We start from the raw sequence: 22,383 nt of genomic DNA, 5'->3' as shown, positions 1-22,383 counted from the left end.
TACTCCTCTATACTATGGTCGTATTTTACTCTTCGGTGGTGTATCTTACGCCTCAGTAGTCGTATCTTACTCTTCAATGATTGTACTTTACTCTTAGTGGTCCTATCTTATTCCTCAGTCATCATATCTTACTCATCAGCAAACAGAGGCAGGTGAAAGGAAACGTGCCAAACATCTGTCTCACTCGAGAGTCGAACCAGGGATGCCCGATGTGATTCGAGAGCGAAGTCAACCAGAAGTTATTATTATTACAGTGCTTCACAAAATATATTAATAATGGTACTAATACTGAAATATATCATAATCACAAGTTCCTGAACCCATTATGTGACTACCCTTTCCACCACCTCACACAGGATGTTCTTTTGAAGTACAAATTAAAGATTAAAAACAATCTAACAAATTTTTGCCTACCCTCTTCCTGTTTCTTTTCGGCTGACACAACAATGCTCACCTGAAAAACTAAAAATATGAAATAAAAGATAATAAATTTTGTCTGTCCAAAGTTGCAAGCCAGATACTTGGGCTAGCTTCATTAAGATTTGCAGGGTGACCAGTTGGTGTTTGGGGAAGGGGGGTTGGGGTCAACCCCACTGCCACTCTTCATGAAATCAGCAAAGATGAAATGTCCAACACAGAGTCTAGTTTTTAACCATTTAGATATCGACATGTAAAACTCGTATTCAGATGGCAGATTTGGATTCTGGGGATCTTCTTACATGACACAACCTTTTGAGATAGATCCAGGCACTCCCATTTAGTATATAACAGAGCCTAATAAAAATGTTGCCAGACAGTATTTATACTTTGTATTGACACCTGCATGAAGCCTGGCCTTTCCCAGTCTTCACTTGATATACTGCTGTCAACACTGGGAGTTTCCAATCTTGATAAGTTGGTTTATTCATGTCCTAAGAAAAATCATGAGAAATGTATACGGTACTGAAAAATTTAATCACAGATAGGATTAATAGGCTTTTCGAGATCACCCATAGGCCAACTCAGAATACAACCCACAACAGTTGCTTAACTCCTGGGTATCTATCTACCTATGCACTAAATATTAACAATTATCAAAAGAAAGCACGAAGCCCAGATGGCTATGTACAGTAGTACCATTTGTATCACATAATTCTAGAAATAATTTGTGGTGCATATAGGAGAGCAGAAAGATGTATGATGAGTGAAGTCAAAGGAATCGGAATCTCTTAATAATGCACTTTCATAAGTTTCCAGAAATACATTCCAACGTAGAATTATAACGATTTTAAGTGAATATGATGGCCAATACCCTCTTCCGGTGGGATCAGTTCCATGTGTGAAAGAAAGGCTGCAGTTGGCAAGGTTTAGTGTTCCTTGAGGATGTATAAAGAACGTGGTTGCCTTTACGACTTGCCGACTGGGACACAAGCATCAGTGTGACCTTGGGTGTGTGTTATCTGTTATTGTCTTGAGGCTCACCTGGCTGTCGGATGTCCTGTAATAGTTCAAGGTTACTATGAATCAGAACTTATAAGGCACTGGAGGTGCGCGTTGCTATGGTTGAGTAATGCTAACTCGTTTAGACAATAAAACAAATCTGAAATTATAAGATGACAGAGACTTGCATGCATGTCTGGGGGTGTGGAAGTTTTCTTGGTAAAAGAAAAATATTAAATATTTAACATAGAATGGATTTTACTAAACAGGATGACCATGTGTTACCTCCAGGAGTCTGGCTGGCAGGTGGGACGTCCCCACAAGCAATGTGAGAGAAGACCAAATAATTTCAAGATTCTGACAGTAACAATGTCCAGAAACAAAAACGAAGATTCAGAAATGAAGAGCATAAGGAAATGCTTGTCAACAGTCCTGTAGACCTAAGATGTAGACCTGACCAAATGTAAACTATGTCGGCAAAATTATTCACACAGCCTACGCCACTATGTAATGGAGTACGGAAAGATACGCGAGTTTAGAGACAATTCTATAACAAATGTTCAAGAAATGAGTACCTATTTAATTCAAAGTGATCTACTACCAGAAATTTTAGCCAAATATTTGGCAGTTTGCTAACTGCAGGTAGTAAATGTGGCTGTCTAATTTTCCCATTGGATGGTGGGGGAAAGGAGGGTGCATAATAGCCAAATCAGTTGTGAAACAAGTTCACTGCACAAGTACACCAACTTTAGCCTAAGTCTCTTAGCCTAAAGTGGTCGCTCACAAACCCATGGTTGGTATAATGTGCATAATGAACGAACTGAACTATAGCCAGGTGCTAATTTACTACCTAGTTTGCATGTAACTTCAGATATTATTTGCAGTTTCATGTAAGGCCTCAAAACAATATGCTATGGCTTGGGTTTTGAATCTTTAAAGAGATTTTTTAAAGATTCAATATATTCTTTGCTAACCTTGCAGCCAGTAAGTTTACTCCATCCAAGCCAGCAAGTCTCAGATGGTAAACCTGTCACTAAACCAGTTTCATTAACATTGTAGTTCTGAAACATTAAATTTATCATCAGAAATACAATACCCTTGTCATTTTCTTTTCAATATTTAATCAGATATTTCACCTACTAGTTTTGACTTTTCTACACACTGCAGCTTACCAGCATTACCCTTAAACTTCTCAACGCCAATGTTAAAGACTAGTCTCCCTGTTGCTGCCTTAATATGCTCAACACTGATAAGATGTGAAACACACCTCACTGCTGCATGTTCAATTTATAAGCTGCTGCTTGCTTAATATAACTTATCGTTGTATTTCTTTAACATTCTTCCTATGCCGCCAGCTTTCTCTGCATTAAACTCCAAAATCTGCATTTTTCGTTTCTTTATATTTAAAACAATACTGGTGCTAATACCAAATGCCTCTGCCTGCCTGCTTACTTTTTTCAACCAATTCTGCCTCTTCTTCCATATTTAAATAATTTTCTTAGGAGAGAAAAGTACCAGGGCAGGAACATGTCAAGTTACAGCACGGCTATGAGAACTAATTGTTTTTCCCACTGCATTTTTTTTTACGCTAATTGATAAAGGAGTAGATGACTTCTGACTCCTATTTTCAGGCTTAGAGATTTCCCGATCCATGAATATCAATTTAGTTAATAACAGGTCCCTAATTACTGCTGGATGAATAGTAAAAGATTTATACCCAGTCAATCCTTCCTAACCAGATCTCAAACCCAAACACAATCACTTGCATCACACGGAGCAAATGTACTACCACTGCACCACTCTTCTTCACTTCCCATAACGTCATACTGGACTTACCCAAAATCCATTTTCTGAGAAATTCATGGTACTATTTATTTAGCAAGCATCTTTCCATACTCTTTAAGAGTTATTTGGAATGTTTCCACCACTGTTGTATTCAATCTCTACATTTTGCATATTTTAGTCCATGTACATTCATTATAAACAGAGGGTATCTTAATTATAAATATGATTTATATTACAAAAGGCACTCCTAATCAAATTTACTTCCTTTTCCTTAACTTTTTTCACCATACAACGGCAAAATGGTCATGAACAAAGAACAGGCCTGCAATCAATCTTTATTGTATTAACAAGGCATTCCTATATATAACATTTTGACTAGAAAACATAGTAATATACTTGTGCACACACACACATTCCAAAACCAATAATTAAAATCACCTTTTGTGCACATACATTACATAATTATGCAATATAGAAGTCATAAAACATTTACAATTATTATCCATGATTTACAAATCTATTTTCCATTGTATTGCTGACACAATAAATATTTACATAATACAGTAGTATATAACATATATGATACCATATAATAAAAACAATTACCAATGTTGAAAACTTTGATATTTATAAAATAATGAGCTCATAATAGTGTATAACATACACCACATAATATACAAATTAACTATGTCAAAACGTTTAAATATTTATACAATAATATGAGCTGCTCTGTGTCTGATGCAAACAGCCTACACAAAAAATATATTATTGTACACTAAAATGTACAAGTAACCTACTAGTTAACTATTGCACTCGGCTTAACAAACCCAATTATGCTAATTTTCATAGCATTTCTATAACAAACTGTCATCCATTAACCCTCAAACTGCACACCTATTTGCAGGTACTGTACTACAATCAAGGTGCACATGGGAAAAAAAAGTATTGGAAACCCATATGGACCAATCACATACGTAGTGCATATGCAGCCCGTCCTCTCGAGTCGTCACAAGGTCACAAAAACGATGTACTGTACTAAATTGCCTGAACCTTATCTTACCAAACCTATCCGATGGACCCACGAATAAAAAAATTTAACAGCCTGTTAATTTAGCGAGCTGCTATGATTTATAGTACATCATATGTTGACGTTGAGGATTTTTACATCAAAATGTGATGTACTATTTGAGAGAACAGGTTAGAATATGAATCTTAAACACACAATTTAAATACATGAATGATGTGCCTCCACTAAAGCAAACAAATACTGTATTACATGAAGAGATGTTTGAACACAAGGATGAGTGGGCTCCATATATATGGCTTAAGATGTCTGTCAAGGAACTAGACATTCGAAAATGATTTTAATAGATTATTCACAGAATGAAATATATCACTTAATATTTGATAACCAATTAATATATGCATTTAACTAGAAAGGATAACATTCTCATAAATTAAAATAAACTCTGCAAATCCAGTAATATTTTAAGTATCGAAAAGAAAGTTAGAAAGAAAAAGTTAAAAGAAACTTAGCCAGGCTGGCTGTAGAGCACTGTGGAACAGAATATTCAAGAGTTCCCATATATCATATAGGATAGCAATACAAAACCCAAAAATTGATACAATGATCAGTATCATAGGAGGCAGTTTCATCAAAAACTTTAACCGAGAGGGAGTAACACTGTATGAAAATCTACCAAAGAAAAACATGTACAAATAATGGCCATGGGTCAAAGGCCGGGCCGCGGGGATGCTAAGCCCCGAAATCATCGCAAGGTATGGGTAGAGCTGATCAAGTTTACCTCTGGCTGCTAATAATAATTATAACAAAGGCACTGCACTCTAATTTTTTTGGTGCTAACATACATGTTAACTATACTTGTTTCATGCCATTAGCATTTATGTAGAAGCAAGATTATAATTTATGTACATCATTTTATTACTTCATGTACCCAATACTTTCTTTAGGTATACAGAAAAAAAATGTGAAAGCTTTGTATAACATGTACGAAACTTCTAGGTACAGCTGAACAAATTAGCTGATGATCAGTGAGACAAGATATGCACTACCTGGGAGAAAAAGAAAAGAAGCTAAAAAAATGTTTGCACAGCCCTAGTGTAAGTAATGAAGAACAATGATTTACCTACTAGAAACCAGTGTAAAGGCTAAACAACAACCATTGTACTCTTGAAATAATTCCAGGTCATACTTTAGATAAACACACATGGATTTCACTGTCAACTGAAAGATGATGATTTATATCTTTATTGTGTTCAATTTTTTCATTTAACAAGAGTAATGTCTCAAAAATACATTTGCATAAGATTAGAATTAGCCTACTTATCACTATCTCTTGTGGAATCTCTCGTTACCTTGAGGTTCCGTGGAACCCTGGTTGAGAAACACTGATTTACACATTAGAAGGCATAGTGCAAGGGCTAACAACCAATGGTTTATGCACTAAGAAGAATATTCCATATGCTGAAAAAGTGTAATTTACACACTAGAAGAAATAGGATGTGTGGGAAGTAACAGAAAGAGTGCACATGAAAATATAAATTAATTATGGAAAACAAAAGAGCAATAAAATATATATAAAGGTATTCAGTAACAAATGGAATAACTTGAAGACAGCTAAATGATATTGGAATCAATTAAAAATGATGCACTATAGGAGACAAACACTGTACTGTACAAGTAATGAGAGAAGCTCCCTCACATTGTCTGTCTGAATATACAATAGCAATCTGTTTGCAACTTTATTAAAAAAAAATAGAAGTATTTAGGTATCAAAATGGTTCTAATATGCCCCTTGTATAGAAATGCTAGCTTCTTCTCTATCACTAGCACCTTTTTTAATATATAACTACAGTATTTTGAAATGTGCATTTGGATTTATTTACTGTTTGCATATAAATATTTTCTTGAGTCAGACATGTAACCATTATTACAAAACAATTATTTTTGTACTATAAACAACATGCAAAGTAGCATAGTCTTGCTATCGGCTTAACATGGCAGTGATCACCTCGGTATGCTTCACATATTGCAACATTACTTCCGTGTTTTAGTGGCTAAAATGTTTCATATAGATGAATAATCATCTACACCCCCTAACTCTTGGAGGGCATCATGTGCTACAGAGAACCCTGCACTCTATAAGAAACACTGAACACGCCATGTAGCCCATCCTCCAAACAAAGACCCAAAGTCCATTCCATGTACCCGCCAAACCCCGTTTATATATGACAAGAAGTTTACACACGACTCAACTGATGACATCCGAAAACTTCTGGAAAAAAGTGCTTCGCTGGCGACTTTTGTTTTGAACCACAATGCTGTAAATCCTTCACCCACATACTATAAATACAAATAATAGCCAACAGAACCCAAACACCTAACCAGTGCCTACATATGTACAATATGCTAATATATAATAATAATATTAATTTAAACTTGAGAAAAGTTCTGTTTTGAATGAACAGAATGTTAAAATTGATGAATGTGCCTTTGGGGTCAACCGCTTGATAGAATGGACTTGGTCTGAGGACGGGTTGCACCATGGGGGTAAACAAATGTATGGAAGATATAGGATACTAGAGGGGGTACCAGGCAGTGCCTGGGCCTCTTCTCTCCTCCCTCCTCTACAAATCTTCCCCCTTCCCCTCTTTCTCTCAATTACCTCATCTCCCTTTATCCCCCCCCCTTTTTTTTAAACAGGTGGGTACAGGAACAGATGACTTCTTATTCCTGTTAGCAGGTCGAGAGCTTTCCCTTCCCATAGCTCATGGTAAGCTTTACCATACTAGTTTTACGTTTTACACAGGTGGGTACAGGAGCAGGTGACTTTTGACTCCTGTTAGCAGGCTGACAGTTTTCCCTTTCCAAAGCTCATGGTATGCCTTACTATACTAATTTTTCTTGAACACAACCTGCCAATCAATTAATAACCAGGTACTTAATTAAGTACTGGTGCCCATTCAATTGTGCCTGGCCTGGACTCAAGCAGATCAAATGGCTCGTGAAGCAATGGGTGGGTTTTATTACTGTACGACTTGGACACCGAAATACAGTATAATTTATATAGATGTGCTAGGGTAAATAGGTCACATGAAAGAGTAGGTTTGTATATTAGAGAGGACCTTCTATGCTCAGCTTCTTAACTAAACAAATGAGATGGTTAAGGTACTGTGAGTAAAAATAGAGAAAATACACTTAGTTATTATTCATATACAAACCTCCAGATGTAAAGGTTGAGGAATTTACAGAACAGATTAATAAAATGGAGAATAATCTCAATAATCTGGCAAATCAAATACCAGATATTCACTTCCTAGATTTCAATCTGCCCAGTCTTATATGGAGAATAGCAAACAATAATAATATACCAGGAAATCTGTCTGGAAATAACCAATCATTACCAGCTGAGGATGTTTCTCCAGTGGAGGAGGATGAGGCAGTAGTGAATGTCCCTTCCACAACTATTAAGAAGTAATGTCAGATGTGGGAAGAGATGCAAACTTCTATTGAAAAGACTCACCCAGAGAAAGCTGTAGTAGGCCATTGGATTAATCTTTTCAATGACAATGTGATGCCTCACTACAGAGACATCTTGTGAGGAAGGGAAAAACAATCTTCCATGGACAGATGTGAGAACATCGAGCAGTGAGCCACAACCAGGACCTAGTGGTATGCAGGCAAAATGTGGCAGAGAATGCACCCCTGAGAGGTCTTCACTGCCTGAGGTTATAATGGAAGGGAACTCCCCTTCCAAACAGTAACACCTCTTCTTCTTCCCCCTCCTCACCATCTTCCATACGCCAAGAGCAGTCATCAGCAATGGTAAGTAATAATTTGAATATAGTTTTGTAGTGTAGATTTTGATGAATTAGGTATAAAATTTAGTTTGAAGTGAGGTTTTTGGGTAGTCAGGAAAGGATTAATTCATTTCCCATTATTTCTTATGGGGAAATTAGCTTTGGGTTACGAGTTTTGGGTTATGAACTGTCTCCAGGAATGGATTAAACTCTTAAACTGAGGTACCCCTGTACTTGGGTACGGTAAAATTGAAGGCCTTAAACAAAATACAAGTTACCAAACATAATCAAATCTGCCTATAATAGGAAAGCAACAAGTAAAGAATCTGGTAGTAATGATGTCTGACCACCTAACATTAAAGTAGCATAACCAAGCAAATATAGCATCAGCTAGAAAAATGATAGGATGGAATAAGAGAACCTTCAAATCTCTGCAAGACACAGCGAGGTAAATGACATTACTGTATTAAGAGGAGCTTTACCAAAGCTGGTTGTCCAGCAGAGAGAGAACCTCTTTACTTAATGCCCTGCAACTCTGATGAGCCTGTTGGTCACCCAGATGGGATCACAGTGAACCCCTGGAAGAATGGTAGACAGTTGGTGTGGGCTACACGTGCATTTCAATTTTAGCCAAGACCTATGTTGACTTCAGTGTTGCCCATTCGGGCAGCACTGCAACTCACTGGGAAGCAGCCAAGTCTTGTAAATACAGAGAACTTGATCACCATTACAATTTTGTTCCCATTGTCTCAGAGACACTTGGTGCCTGGGGTAAAATTGCTGCAAGTTTTTTGAAGGAGCTGGGTTCTAAGGTAATTGAAACAACAAGAGACCCCTAGAGTCCCCAGTTTCCTCTTTCAGTGCCTTAGTGTGGCGATACAGAGAGGAAATACACACTGCATCCATGGTTCCTGCCCTCCATCTGAGGAGCAGGAAGAATTAGAAAACCTGTGACAACTAGCCTTATACCTTGCATGTAACCAATGTTGTAACCCCTTTAGTGTAATAAAGTTTCATATAAAATATAATTACAAAATACACAATATATGGTAGGTAGGAGACGACAATGTGTGAGTGTAAGTGAGTGGACAATTGGACAAGGCTCCTCCGGATGTTACCTATCGTCTTCTTTGAGGTCGAGGGTCCCTACAAATGCAACCAGAGGTGGTACTCCCCTATATCTATCTATTTATCTATATAACAGTCCATCCTCCTGTTTAGGTAGTACTTATAGTAACAATGAGGACCATAGTATATATACTGACGTACAACGAAATTAGAAAGAACAAAATGAAAACTATTGAGTTTGACAAACTGGAAGCCTATTTTTTTACTTGCGTTGCTTTAACAAACTAAACTAACCAAACCTTCCTAGGCCTAATATACGATATTTGAAGCCTAATATAATATGTGTGCGCTATATTAGGCCTAAGAATATTTAAGTTTGTTTTTTAGCTTCATTTATTTTAAAGGAATTCCCTACTAGTCAGTATACTAGTATCTAAAAGTTAAGTACGTACGAATTCGTGACTATTAATGACGTATGAGTGTTCCCTTGTTGTATATTTTATTATACAAGATTACACATTAACGTATCTAATTGGTTATAAAAGGTGAATATTAAGAGAAAATAAAAGTTACGTATATATATATATACTGTATATCACAGGGAATCCACAAGGTCTTCTCTGAATTCTCTTTATTTTCTTCTTTGAGGCTATGGGTCCCTACAATTGCATTGCACTAGTGGTGGTGTGTGTGTGTGTGTGTGGTACAAGGAGGATGTTATAAGTTTTCATCCTCCACACAAACACACACACAGTACTCTACTGTATATAAAGATGGTAATGTGATACTTTTGGGTTTTCCATGACTTTCAAAAGACTAGCTCCTTGTTTCACGAGTGTCTTTGAGCATTCAAAGCAATGAATATCTGGTTCCAAAACAACAAATAATAACAATAACAAAAATAAGTAAATAAAACAAACAAAACACTACACAAACTTAAATAACTTAAGGAGATTGTCAATACAAATATCTTAACAAAAGAGATAAAATGATTGAACATAAAATCTTTTCTATAATTTAAATATAGTATGATATAATAAAACATAAGGAATGTATATTAAAAATACATGCGTGTCCTTTGTTTAAATAATTCAACAAGAAAATGCGCGACAAACCACAGCACTTCGTATTTATTTACGATGGCTCAGAATAAAAAAAAAATGTGATGCTGAGCAATGAAACTTGCATCCCTGAGACTACAAACATGCTAAAGAAAATGCATCGCATACTTGATCATAGATTATATCCCTTCATCTTCCCCCCCTCCCCCCATGTATCACTAATGAAATCTCTTCCTTCATCAGTGTTCAAGGCCTTTACATTTACTAGTCTACAAAGTCCTGATTGAGTACCTATGAACATCCAGGTGCAAGCACCAATATTATTATTCCAAGCAACAGAAGTGACTGCCATCATAGGATAGCAAGCAATTGGACCTGGTTCCATGGTATCTGATCGCTTCCGCTTTGCCATTTCACCATCAGGGATTTGAGAAATATTTTCAGTCTCTTGATCAACAAACACAAGACCATAACTTTTCAATGTTTCATGATACGTTCTTGGCCATTCTGTGTAAGATGCTGGACAAAGACCATCCTCTTCTACCGAGTCTTTCTCATCTTGCCCTACCTTAAGCTTTTTGGTTTTCTTAGAGGCTTTGGCCTCCAAATTTTCAGGGGTGACCAACTGTTTTGAATCATGACTATAACGAAAAGAGATTGGGGAAGCTTGCGAAATATTTTGTATATGCACAGACAAAACAGGAAACTTTCGCTTTGATGGAAATTTATCATTTTCATAGTTTTTAAAAAGCTGCTGTTGAACTGTGATCATAACTTCACCAGCAGAATCTCCCTGAGCTACTGCATTTAGCCAATCAGAGCCAGTTAGAGACCACACTGGTGCATTGGTCGAAAGAACATTACGAGACTGAATACCAAAGAAACCATTTTCACGAAAACAAGTGTTTGTGTTTGCAAGACCATAAACATCATCAAATGAAACAAAGCAACCAGCCCAATGAGGTAGCCACACTGCATCTAATACCAGTCCTTTACGTGTAACACTGAGAGGCATTTCAGTGTCCTCTAAATCCCAGAACTTGTATGTTCGGTCATTACCGCCACTTAACAGATTTCGGCCATCTGTAGTGGGACAAAATGCAACTACAGAGCAGACACCATTGTGTGCCAGAAAAGAATTCACAGGATAAAACGTAAAATTATTTTGAATATCTATTACTTTCACCAAAGGAGATGAACAACTCACATCCCAAATGCACACAACACCAGTTGAAAGAGCTCCAGCAATGAAAGCGTGTCCTTTCCCACGACACCAATCAACTTTAAGACACTGGGCTCCATCTCTATACAGTTTGCCTGGGCTTAACGTTGCTTTTGGTAATGCCTTGTATATCCTTGACTTTGACATGTCAGTGTTGCTAAAATGTGGAATTGCAAATATACGTACAGTTCCATCAGAACAAGCTGCAGCCAAGAGACCTAATCTTGATACGGTATCTTTATCTACAGATGCATCATCACTTAATTCAAAAGAACCCGATGGACACCATATGAGTGACCACACATTTCCAAAGTCATGTGCAATACCAAACAAAAACTTGGCAGTTTGCTCTCCATTTTCTTTGGGACACGAGAATTCCCAAATCTGTATCAGTCCTTCATGAACAGCTGATTTTATAATGTGATATGTATTTTCTGGTGAGGGGAGTGAGGACACAGCCAAGTACTGCGTATCCGAAGCGAGAGAGACTAATGAAGGCTGCGGGCACCATGCAGATGCTACAACAGGTCCACCACAAAATATGGCATACCCCTTTCCCTGTTTGCTTCCCTCGAACTGATTTAATTCTTGCCAGTCTTGTACAGAATTATCTGTATTGTCAGTCACCGTGTGAATCTTAAATTTCGGGCTACAATGAATTGATGGTAAATATTTTGCAGCTACCTGCTCATGGAGTATGGTCCAATTCCCCCTTAATACAGAAAACTCAGAAAAGAGCTTTTCTGAAACAGTTGCATTCAAAAATTCCAATGTCCAATGTAGTGAAAGTAGAAATGGCTTTAGTTGTCCTACTGTTACTTTCGAGCCATTTCTGTGTACCCTTCGTGGGCTATCATATTCATCATCCGATGTTTCAACATCACTTCCTTCAAATGATCTTGAAAATTCATCAGCATGATCTGAAGTTATATGGTTTATAATATCGCATTCCAATACTGAAACAAAGCTGCAAATTTTACAACTGAATGTTTTACTAGAACTCAAGAAAGGACAATTCTGGAAGTGTTTGTGTCCCATATAAATTGTTTTGAATGTAAAGGTGCATCCTTCATTAGGACAAGTTGCTTTTCCTTCACGAGCAAGGTCAGCTTTCCATCTTTTATTGCAGTCCTCAGGAATAGTTCCATTTAGCTTTAAATAAAACTGTGAAAGGTTGAGCTCTTTTTGATAATCATATTCAGTATCCGACACACAACTTCCACCCTCACCAGGTTTGTTGGAATGCCAGACTTGCAACCTAACATTGCAATTTGAAGCTGCTTTGCGTCTTGGTCTTAACCCTGGAGCTGTAGAACTTGTAGTCTTTTTGGGCTCTTTTATTTTATCAGTGTGTTTATTTTTCACGTGCAAGTCCAAACTGTAATATCGAAATTTCTTATTACATATTTTACAAGGAATATTGAGATCCTCTTGGCTTACCCCACAATGTAATATGTGTTTCATGTAACCTACAGGAGATCGATATTCATTTAAGCACTTTGTACACTTAAGAGTTTTACCTTCTTTTATTGTAGTGAAATATATATTTTTAGCTTCATCTTCAGTAAAATCCTGACTCTCTCCATCAGGCCTTGCTAACCCATTGTGATTGCTCTGAGCATGTGAGCGGAATTTCTGCAGAGAATTACAGAGAAAACCACATTTACCACATTTTACCTCGCCATCCATTTTAAGTGATGAATTAGAACATTTTTTCTCCTTATTCTGTTTTAGAGATTTAAAAAAGAAATTCTTTTTTCTGCCACGTCTTTTTTTACAAGCGGTGGGCAATGCACCTTTATCTTCTATTCCCTCTGTTTCCCGAGACTCGCCCAGAATCAATGACTTGAAAACATTAGCATTATTATGTTCCAATGTCATTTGCATAGAAACATCTGCAGTATCAGGTTCACATGTGGAAATGTCTGAGAAATTATTAAATGTAGCATCCTTGCTACCCAATACACTCATGTCGGTCTGAAGTCTGTCATCCGGCTGACATGCTGTTTTAGATTCTTCCTCTCCAGTATCAATGAAATCCAATGACCCCTTTTTCTTTGCATTACCAGCCTTTATTAAAGTGTCTCTGGATCTTGCAACCCTTACAGATGTTTGTGGTGAAAATCTGTGTCCAACACTGGTTTTAGCGCGTGGCGATGTGGCATCAGTCACGACACCAGTCCACCATTCTTTAAGTTTCAGTTTTCGGCCACCACGTGAAACAGGTTCAACTTTTTCTAGCATGTCCACTGATTCATCAGTATTACTATTTTTAATAGATTGATTCCTGTTTTTCTCCTCAAGATTCTGAAAAGGTTCTTCTGAATTTTCCAAACTTTCATTACTAACACCTTCTGGAGACAACAGGAAATCAGCAGCATCTATGGAGACTGGTAATATTTTATTATTGTCTTGATCATTCAAAGGATTTTCTTGAAAAGAAGTTATCTGGGGAACCCTTTCAGCCATTTCATATGCAACACTCACATTTACATTATCACTTTCACATGGGTTACTTTCTCTCTCATTACAGTTTATTCCCGAGAGAGCAGCTGTGTCATGGAGAATTGAAGTATGAACAGATGTGTCATCAACTTCTGATTTTCTTCTTCCCCTTCCCCTTCCTCTGCCTCTTCCTCTGCCTCTTGCTCTTCCTCTAGGTCTCCCTCTAGGTCTCCCTCTAGGTCTCCCTCTAGGTCTTGAGGTAATTTTAGGTACCTCAAACTCTTGCGAGTCTGACAGTAAATAAACAATGTTACTATCTCCATGGTCAACTCCAGAAAATGTTCCACTTGTAACATCCTCCTCGTATCTGTTGCTACTATGTTCAACTGGTAGCTCTGAGACCACCTCAAAATTATGAATAATTTCCTCTGAATCAAAGTTATGTTCATCATGCCCCAATTTGATTCTTTCTGTTATAATCGAATTTAATGGGTGTATGTTTTCAGACCTATCAAACAGTACTGACTTCATTCCTTGTGTCTCCAATTCTGAAGTTATATTTGGATTTGCATCATCAAGGACCACACCAGAACCAGTTGTATTCACTTCCTCGTTAGTTACAGACTGGATTTCTGTTATTTTAATGTCATTATCCTCCAAATTATTATCTTCTGAATCAATTTGATATCCTGATTTGTCAATTAAACTGGTATCATTAGGACAGCCTACATCTGGGCATTTAAACACAGATGAATTACTTATATCTGTATTCACCCCTGTTTTATTTTTTGTCACATCTATTTCTTGTGCTTCAATAACATTGATTTCTTGTTTTATTATCTTATTTCTTGTGCTTGGGCCACATGACTTCTTCTCTACCACCACAGATTTACTTTTTGTAGCAGATGCCTTCCTTGCAGGTACTTGTGCCATCTGAGCAAGCTCATGTAAACTGCAAACCTTGGCTACACCGTCCGGGATACTATTGACAGTGACACTGCTAGAGTGTGATCCCATGGTAATTTCATTAGCTGCTGTTTCATCCATTACATTAATGTCTGAAACAATTCCCAAGACTGGTTCTTTCTTTGCATTCATGTCAATATGATCTATTTCATTAGTGACCTCACTCATCTGAGAGTTTTTTCGGGCAGTTCTACTTTCATTCAGAGGCTTATCGACTATATGCTTTGTTTCGAGTATTTCATCTTGATCTATTTCTCCACTTATTATTTCAGTAGCAATATCCATTCTTCCTTCAAAGTTTTCCTTCTTGGTTCCAAGACCAATAATGTTTGTTAACATGTTGGTAGATTCTCCCTGCAGTTCCTCTGAATCGCTAGAGCTTTCCTCCAACATTGTTGAATCATACATCTCTTCCATATCTTCAGAAGGATTTTCTTCCTGGTGAAAAGAATAATCATTTACAGAAAATGAATCTTCAATATTAGCAGGTGTTTCCACTGTAGTTTTAGATTCTTCAAAGAATGAACCATTGATGTTGTCCAAAGCAAAGATTGTGCCAGGAGCATGATGAATGCTATCTAGACAATTGTTTTTAGTCTTTAACAACTCACCTGCTTCACCGTGTAAAATTTCTTCCTGTTGTTCTTCAATTTTTGCTGGATGAGTAATAGTTTTAGATAATGTATTCTCATTGTTAGAGATCTTCTCCTTATTGTCTAGAGAATCAGATGTACATTTTTTGTCAGCATCCTCTATAAAATCTTCAGTTTGTATTTGCACACTGACGTGCTTAACAGAGGGTGAATAGGATGTCAAATGACCAGTTGAATTCGTAGACGAATTCATAGCAGCTGAAGACCTGGAAGACTGGTTGAGACTAGTAGTAAGAATGGATTGCAAGAAAACTGGATTATTACTGGTGAATGTCCCAGTTGATGGGTCAAATTCACCCAAAATCTGTGGAGCAACAAGGTCTGGCATGGCTACACTGACATCACTTGAGTTGAAATTTGCAGTACACGTTGTTGTTTGCATAGCATCTTGAGGTCCATGCTGAGGTAAATGCATCACTTGCTGTAGTGATTCAGAAGCCTGACAACTTGTCTTAGAGTCTTCATATGGAAGCTCCATTACCTGTTGATGTACATGTGCAACTGGCAAATGCTGTGCATTAATTGGTGGTTCTTGTGATACAGTGTGTTGTATCTCTGATGACTGCTTAACTGCCTGTAACTGTTGGGGTTTCGGTATAGCTTCACAGCTTGTAGGGAGCTTATGACAACATACTGATGTCATGCTAGGCACTGATAAATCTTGAAGGTTTGATGATGGTGTCTTACTAGCCACTAAAACATTCTCCTCAGTACTTATTGCACCCAGTTGTTTATGTTCACGAGTTTCTACTGAAGATGATGTTAACATCTGAATAGACACAGGAGACTTCTGAGGAGTTTCAGTCAATGCAGAATGTGAAAAATGAGATGGCTCAAGAGATAACGTGGCTTTACCAATGGGTACAGGTGAAGATACACAAAGAGGAGATGGCAAGGATGCCTGATAACATGTAGTAGTTTGGAGCAATGCCTGTACGTTGCCAGAGGGAGATGGCAATGAATAACATGTGGATGATGCCTGGTTGTTAGTGCAAACTTCTACTGTGTCAAGATATGACGACACTGTATAAGATGCTGGTAATGTGCGTTGACATGTTAATGATTCAGGGTAAGGTGTAAATGATGACTGGTATGGTATGACTGCTGAAGTATGGACTGCAAGGGGTGAAAGGCAGGTTGCTGATGAGGCAGCTTGCAATGTTGATGCTGAAGTAGTTGAAGATGTTGAATGAGAAGTCACTGATGTTAGTTCTTGTATTGGTGATTGCATATACAATATTGATGGATGTGAAGTTAGGTATTCAGAAACTGTTGGTGATGCTTCGTGTGCTATTGGTGATGATTCGTGAGCTATTGATGATGATTCGTGAGCTATTGATGATGATTCGTGAGCTATTGATGATGACTCGTGAGCTATTGATGATGACCTGTGAGCTATTGATGATGATTCGTGAGCTATTGATGATGATTCGTGAGCTATTGATGATGCTTCCCGTGCTATTGGTGATGATTCGTGAGCTACTGGCAATGCTTCGTGTGTTAATGGCGATGGTGGATGTGATGTTGCTGATACTGTGGGCGGTGATGACAATGTCGAAGGCAGTGTTGGTGATGCTGAGAGCAGTTTTGACAATGACGAGGGCAGTGCTGATGATGCTGACACTAACACTGGTGGTGTCTGTGCTGCCAAATATGGTAGTGGTGATGCAGAGTTATGTAATGATGATGTAGAGTGGGGCTGCGATGATGTCGAGTGTAGTGGTGGTGATGCCATGTGCGGTATAGGTGACGTTGAGTGTGATGGCAATGATACAGATTGTGGTGGCGGCGATGCTGAGTGCAACGGCAGCGATGCCAGGGGCAGTGGTGATGTCGATTGCAGTGGCGGCGATGTTGAATGCTGTGGTGGTGATGCTGGGTGAGGTGGCACTGCTGAGTGCGCTGGAGGCAATGCTGATATCAGTGGTGGTGATGCTGAGTGTGGTGGTGGTGATACCAACTGCAGTGGATGCAATCCAGAGTGAGATGATGGTGATGCTGACTGAAGTCGATGCAATTCTGAGTGCGGTGGTGGTGATGCCGGTTGCGGTAGATGCAATGCAGTGGATGGTGCTGACAATGCTGAATGCGGTCTTGGTGATGCAGAGTGGCATAATGGTGATGGTGGCATGTTGTTGGTAAACCTGAATGTTTTGAAGATAATGGACATACCATTAGGCATTCTGAATATATTGTTGATTGTGGTGTTAGTGAGTCAGAGCAAGTTGCTAATGTGTATGTGTTTGTTACTTGTGAGTTAGTGTAAGATTCTATAGATTCTGTTTTTTATTTTTGGCAAGTCTTTGTGCAATACTAGCAATCCTTGGTGTGTTATAGATGATCTTGGGGGTAATACCTGTGATGCTGGTTGAAGTAAAGGTTCTCTTTGTGATGTACAAATTTTTCTGGCAAGGAGCTAAATTTTGGGGGCATAAATTATGAAGTGAAAAGTGAGGTGGTTGTGATTCATCATTAGTCAAAGCTGAATTTTTTCCCACTGATGTCAAATCCAGTTTATCTACAAGAGAGGAATGTAATGAACTCCTTTCCATTGTTTCAAAAGACTGGTCTATAACGGAGTTGGATCCACACGGCTTGGAAAGGAATATTTCTTTTGGGGACTCTTTACCGACTTGCTCATTGACACCAGTGGTTCTGCTGTCTATAGTAGGAGAAAAGTGAAATGATGTTTTTGATGAAATTCCTAAATTAACATTCCATTTCTTGGCATTTTTAGTGCTCGACTTGTTATTCTGTGATTCAGAAGATAAAAGTGAGGAGCACGATAGCTGGGAATTATCGTTTGAGTTGGAGTATGCTTCAGCCTGAGATCCATCACAGTTCCTAATGGTTACACTTGATAGAGCAGGGTCGGTAATGTGATGGTTACTTTCATCATGGCCTGGAATAGATATGCCTTGAAGAGTTGTTACGGACAAATTATACCCTTTATTTGAGCGTTGATTTGACTGAAAAGATTGTGGACTTTGAGAAAATACTTGCATGGATGATAATGCTGGCAGCTTTCCTGCTGAGCTTGCATTACTTAATGTTAAACTAGGCTGGACAGTGTAAGATGAAGCAGATTTTATATTATATGATTCGGCAATTTTGTAGATTCAGAATAAAGCGTTATTCTGCATTAAAGTTGGTAAAGATTTGTGGTGTGACTCTACCATAACTGTCACTGACACTGGAAGAGTGATCTTGCTTACTGAAGACTGTGCAGGATGTGATCTTGGCACAACAAAAGTGTCTGACCTTCCAAAAAGTCTTGAAGACTGTAGACTTGGCATTGCATTATAAGGCCTTGCTGGCCTGTCATCAGGTGTTAATGGTGTAATTGTAACTGTGGCACCCCCATTAATTACTGTTTCACCATTATTTTCTGGAGTGGTCAAGACTGATAATGTAGCAAAGGATGTTTGGCTTATAGGAGCCACATTTTGAGAACAAGGAGGCATGTGAGCTTCTGTTTGTAAATATGACAAGGCTACAGATTCCGAGGCTTCCGTTACACTGCGGCATCTATTTGCACGAGAATAGGTTTTAACAACTTTTGAAGGTTCTATGCTAGGTATGGCTTCACTTAATTCCCATGGATTTACATTCCTTTTCTTCCTATTAACAGATTTACTATCAGAAATAAATTTGGCTGAAGGTGACATTAAATCAAAAGTATTATGATGTCTGTTAACTGATGTTTCACTTATTTTCTGCAGAGATGATATTTTTGAAATGGATGAAGACACAAGTGAATGGCTTTCGACCAATCTTTGTTGTTGGTTACTGGAGGCGATAATTTTTGAGCCCCGTGGTTCCGCAACAGAAGACCCGTGAGAAAATATTCCCATCTTTACCGACATTTCACTATGTGAAGTACTGGGATTTATAATTGTATTGTGATCAGTAGACATTAAGTTGGTGGTATCACCAAATTCCAATGAGCTACCTATATGCTTAGTAATATCAATATGCATGCCACTTTTGTTCTCTGGATTGTTCAGTGCAGAATCAGTCTGATAAGATCCTGATGAAGATGCTCTTCTGCTTGAAGGATGCAAAAAAGCTGGACGAGCATTTACAAAAGTTTTGTCATCTTTAAACTTTTTTGAATCTCCAAGCTTCCGAGACTCTTCAATAAGTCTTGATGCCTGTTCGATTTTCTTTTGAGCAGCTGCTTCCCGTTGTTTTAATGCCTCTTCTTTCTCCTTCAATGCCATTTCTTGCTCATGTAATGCACGCCATGTGCGCTCTTGAGCCTCTTCCTCTTGCCGTTTCACTGCAGCTTCTGCTCTTGAAGCTGCTGTGCTCTCTCTGCTAACTGCCGCTTTTTTATACGAACAGGTGAAGTAAAGAACCCATCTTCCTCCTCTTCCTCCCATGCACTGCCAGTTACAGTTGGCATTATACTATCATGGTCAAATTGTGACTTCTCTGGCAAGCTAAATCGTTCAAATACAGACGTACTTTCATTCTTAGACAGGCCAAGAAAAGAAGGCATTTGAGATTTCTGCAATGGTCTTCCCCCTTGGGCAAAAATCTCTGCTTTGATGTGTGACCTAGGACAGGACCGCATTCGCGAGGAACGTTGGGATCTTGAGTCACGATTCAGAAGCTGCCTTCCATCTTCCTCACTCTCATCACTAGTATAACCTGTAGTACATGAAACTTTAGAACCGCTTTTCTACTTTTATGAGACTCTTGCAAATTTCCATGGTGTTTCCACATACTTGCGTTTCATACCTGATGTACTAGGACAAATTGGTGAACAATCATCGCTTTGCATAAATGATGTTCTATTAGGCTGTACAGGAGGCCTACAACATGGATTATTGGAAGTTATTTTTTCTCCAATATCCTCTTTTCCATGGAAAACATTACTGCCTTCATTTGACAATCTTGAGGGTTCCTCAGAATTCATACCAAATTGTAAAGAAATTAACTGTTCACTTTCACTTCTATCTCTCACTTTGTGGAATGCAGATGAGCTATCAAATGCTTTAACTCCTTCAAAGATTCTTTGTTATCATAGTCAACAATCCTTAACTGCTTGGGTGTAGAATATGAATAATGTGATACAGGGGAATGATATGTACTTTGTTCTCCATCCATTAGTTCTCTTGGGCATGCCTGATTCTTAGACAAATGATAATGAGTTCGAGAACCTTGGTGTTGCGGCACACAACAATAACCGACGGATCGTGTTCATTGTTTGCACATCTCACGTACGCAACCTTTCTCTGATTGCAATGATGATCAGAATCTGGCTGAAGGTTTAGTTCTTCCTCCATACGCTGAGAATTATACATTTGTGGTGCATCAGTTCCCCGTTGTCTGTCTACACCATCCCCTTCACTCATAACACGTCTCCTTATACTATAATCAGGTATACTGGAGTTTAAATTGTGTATTTGAATTTTATGTCTACCCTCTACGTGGATATGATAAATATGATCATCCAGCATACTAGTTGATGCAAATTTCTTATTACACAATTTACACACTACAAACTCTTGTGGTTTGAAACCTCTACAACACTGCTGAAAATGGAGACAAATACCATCGACAGTTGGAAACTTGAGATGGCAACCTTCCACAGGGCACGTAGCACAACCAGTTGTAATGATGTCCTGTTTCCACCGCACCTCCAGCTGCTCATGAACATGATGCAACCTATAAGAAACAAATTTAATGGAACTTAAGTCAAGATGAATGAAGCACACACATAATAAATGCAATTTTCTGGGAGGAGCCCAGTCGGCTCCCCGGAACTATCCAGGCTGAAGTGGATATTATTAGCTTTCAGGCATCAGTCAAAGTGCATGGAATTCGGCCTACCAGAAAACACGAGCCAGAACCTGGGCCCCCTCAGACGAGGCACGAGAAGCAATGGCTTATAGAAACCCCCGTGTGGTTGGGAGCACTCTGCCTGCCATCACCAGGTCTGGCACCCAGAAAAGTAGGCACTCCAAAACAAACTCCTGTTCTGTTGAAACAGAACAGGGGTTTGTTTTGCTTCCGGCTTCGGTAGCAAGTTTTTCAACTTGCTACCAGAAGCCGAACAAGTGGACAGAACTTCCCAAACGAAAAGTAGTAAACTAGCATGTTGCTGCGCCGCTGTCTGTGCATCCCTCCCTCCCCAGGAGGGGAAAGGGGAAGCCTCAGAACCTCGCACCGGCAATCCAACTGTCAGTTATTGGCTGATGTGCAACTGGCGTGGTCTTGTGCCTCTGGCACCTGAATTGGTCTCAGTTTCTGTGCCTTGTGGCGTGGTCTATCTCTACAGGTGGTGTGTGAGCCAGAAGTAATATTCTACAGAACTCGGGCTGCATGCACCTAGGGTGTCCTTTCTTAGGTGCCAAGTAAATACTACCCTTGGGGCTTGGTGCCACCTTCCACAAGTCGCCTTGGAATCTACCTCCACTGTGTCTTTTACTGCCGGTACTTGGCCACCTTCAGAGTCAGCTGGGGTTTCTGTTGCCCTTGTTTGCCTCTGGGTAGGAGGTATTTTTGTCACTTGTAGGGGGCACAGGGTACTGCACAGCTAGTATCACCTCTTATAGCAGTCGGTTCTGTTCCGCCTGTGTACAATGTCCTCTTGCAGGGTTTTTTCTTTTGTTTTTATTTTCCTGCCTGGTGGGGAGAGGGGCACCACCTTTGCTTGGTTGCCCCCTATCTATGATTGGGTCTTTATATAGATATCTGTGTTCTTATGTGGTACCCCCTGCTAGGCCCCCGTGAGTGGACATGTCCCGGAGGTTCAGCTTTTAGAAGTTTGCTTGATAGTCTTGGGCGCCAGTTCGCAGTATCCTGCCTGTGTTTCCCTTAGCGTGTTACTAAGGTTAAGGACCCTGGGAAACCCTGTGGGGGCTCCTGGTCTGATGGATGTGACCCTTGAGGCCCTCTCGCTTCGTGCATGGTTGATGGTTGCTCTGTTCCC

At 38.9% G+C, this 22,383-nt stretch overlaps 1 protein-coding gene across 1 annotated transcript in view; it reads right to left on the bottom strand.

The window, feature by feature from the left end:
- Positions 1-3,527: 3,527 nt before the first annotated feature.
- The window catches only part of LOC138349748 (uncharacterized), a gene marked incomplete at its 5' end in the record, with an annotated part of 31,462 nt that continues 12,606 nt past the window's right edge, over positions 3,528-22,383 (bottom strand). The window contains 7 exon segments of the mRNA XM_069300889.1: positions 3,528-17,651; positions 17,797-18,409; positions 18,572-19,740; positions 19,743-20,117; positions 20,120-20,163; positions 20,165-20,460; positions 20,558-21,116. Coding sequence (XP_069156990.1) covers positions 10,327-17,651; positions 17,797-18,409; positions 18,572-19,740; positions 19,743-20,117; positions 20,120-20,163; positions 20,165-20,460; positions 20,558-21,116 — 10,381 coding nt within the window.

The sequence above is a fragment of the Procambarus clarkii genome, chromosome 45 (assembly GCF_040958095.1).
Source record: "Procambarus clarkii isolate CNS0578487 chromosome 45, FALCON_Pclarkii_2.0, whole genome shotgun sequence".
Classification (NCBI taxonomy): Eukaryota; Metazoa; Arthropoda; class Malacostraca; order Decapoda; family Cambaridae; genus Procambarus; species Procambarus clarkii.
The sequence above is the reverse complement of the archived record's forward strand: the minus strand, read 5'-3'. Positions and strand labels throughout refer to the sequence as shown.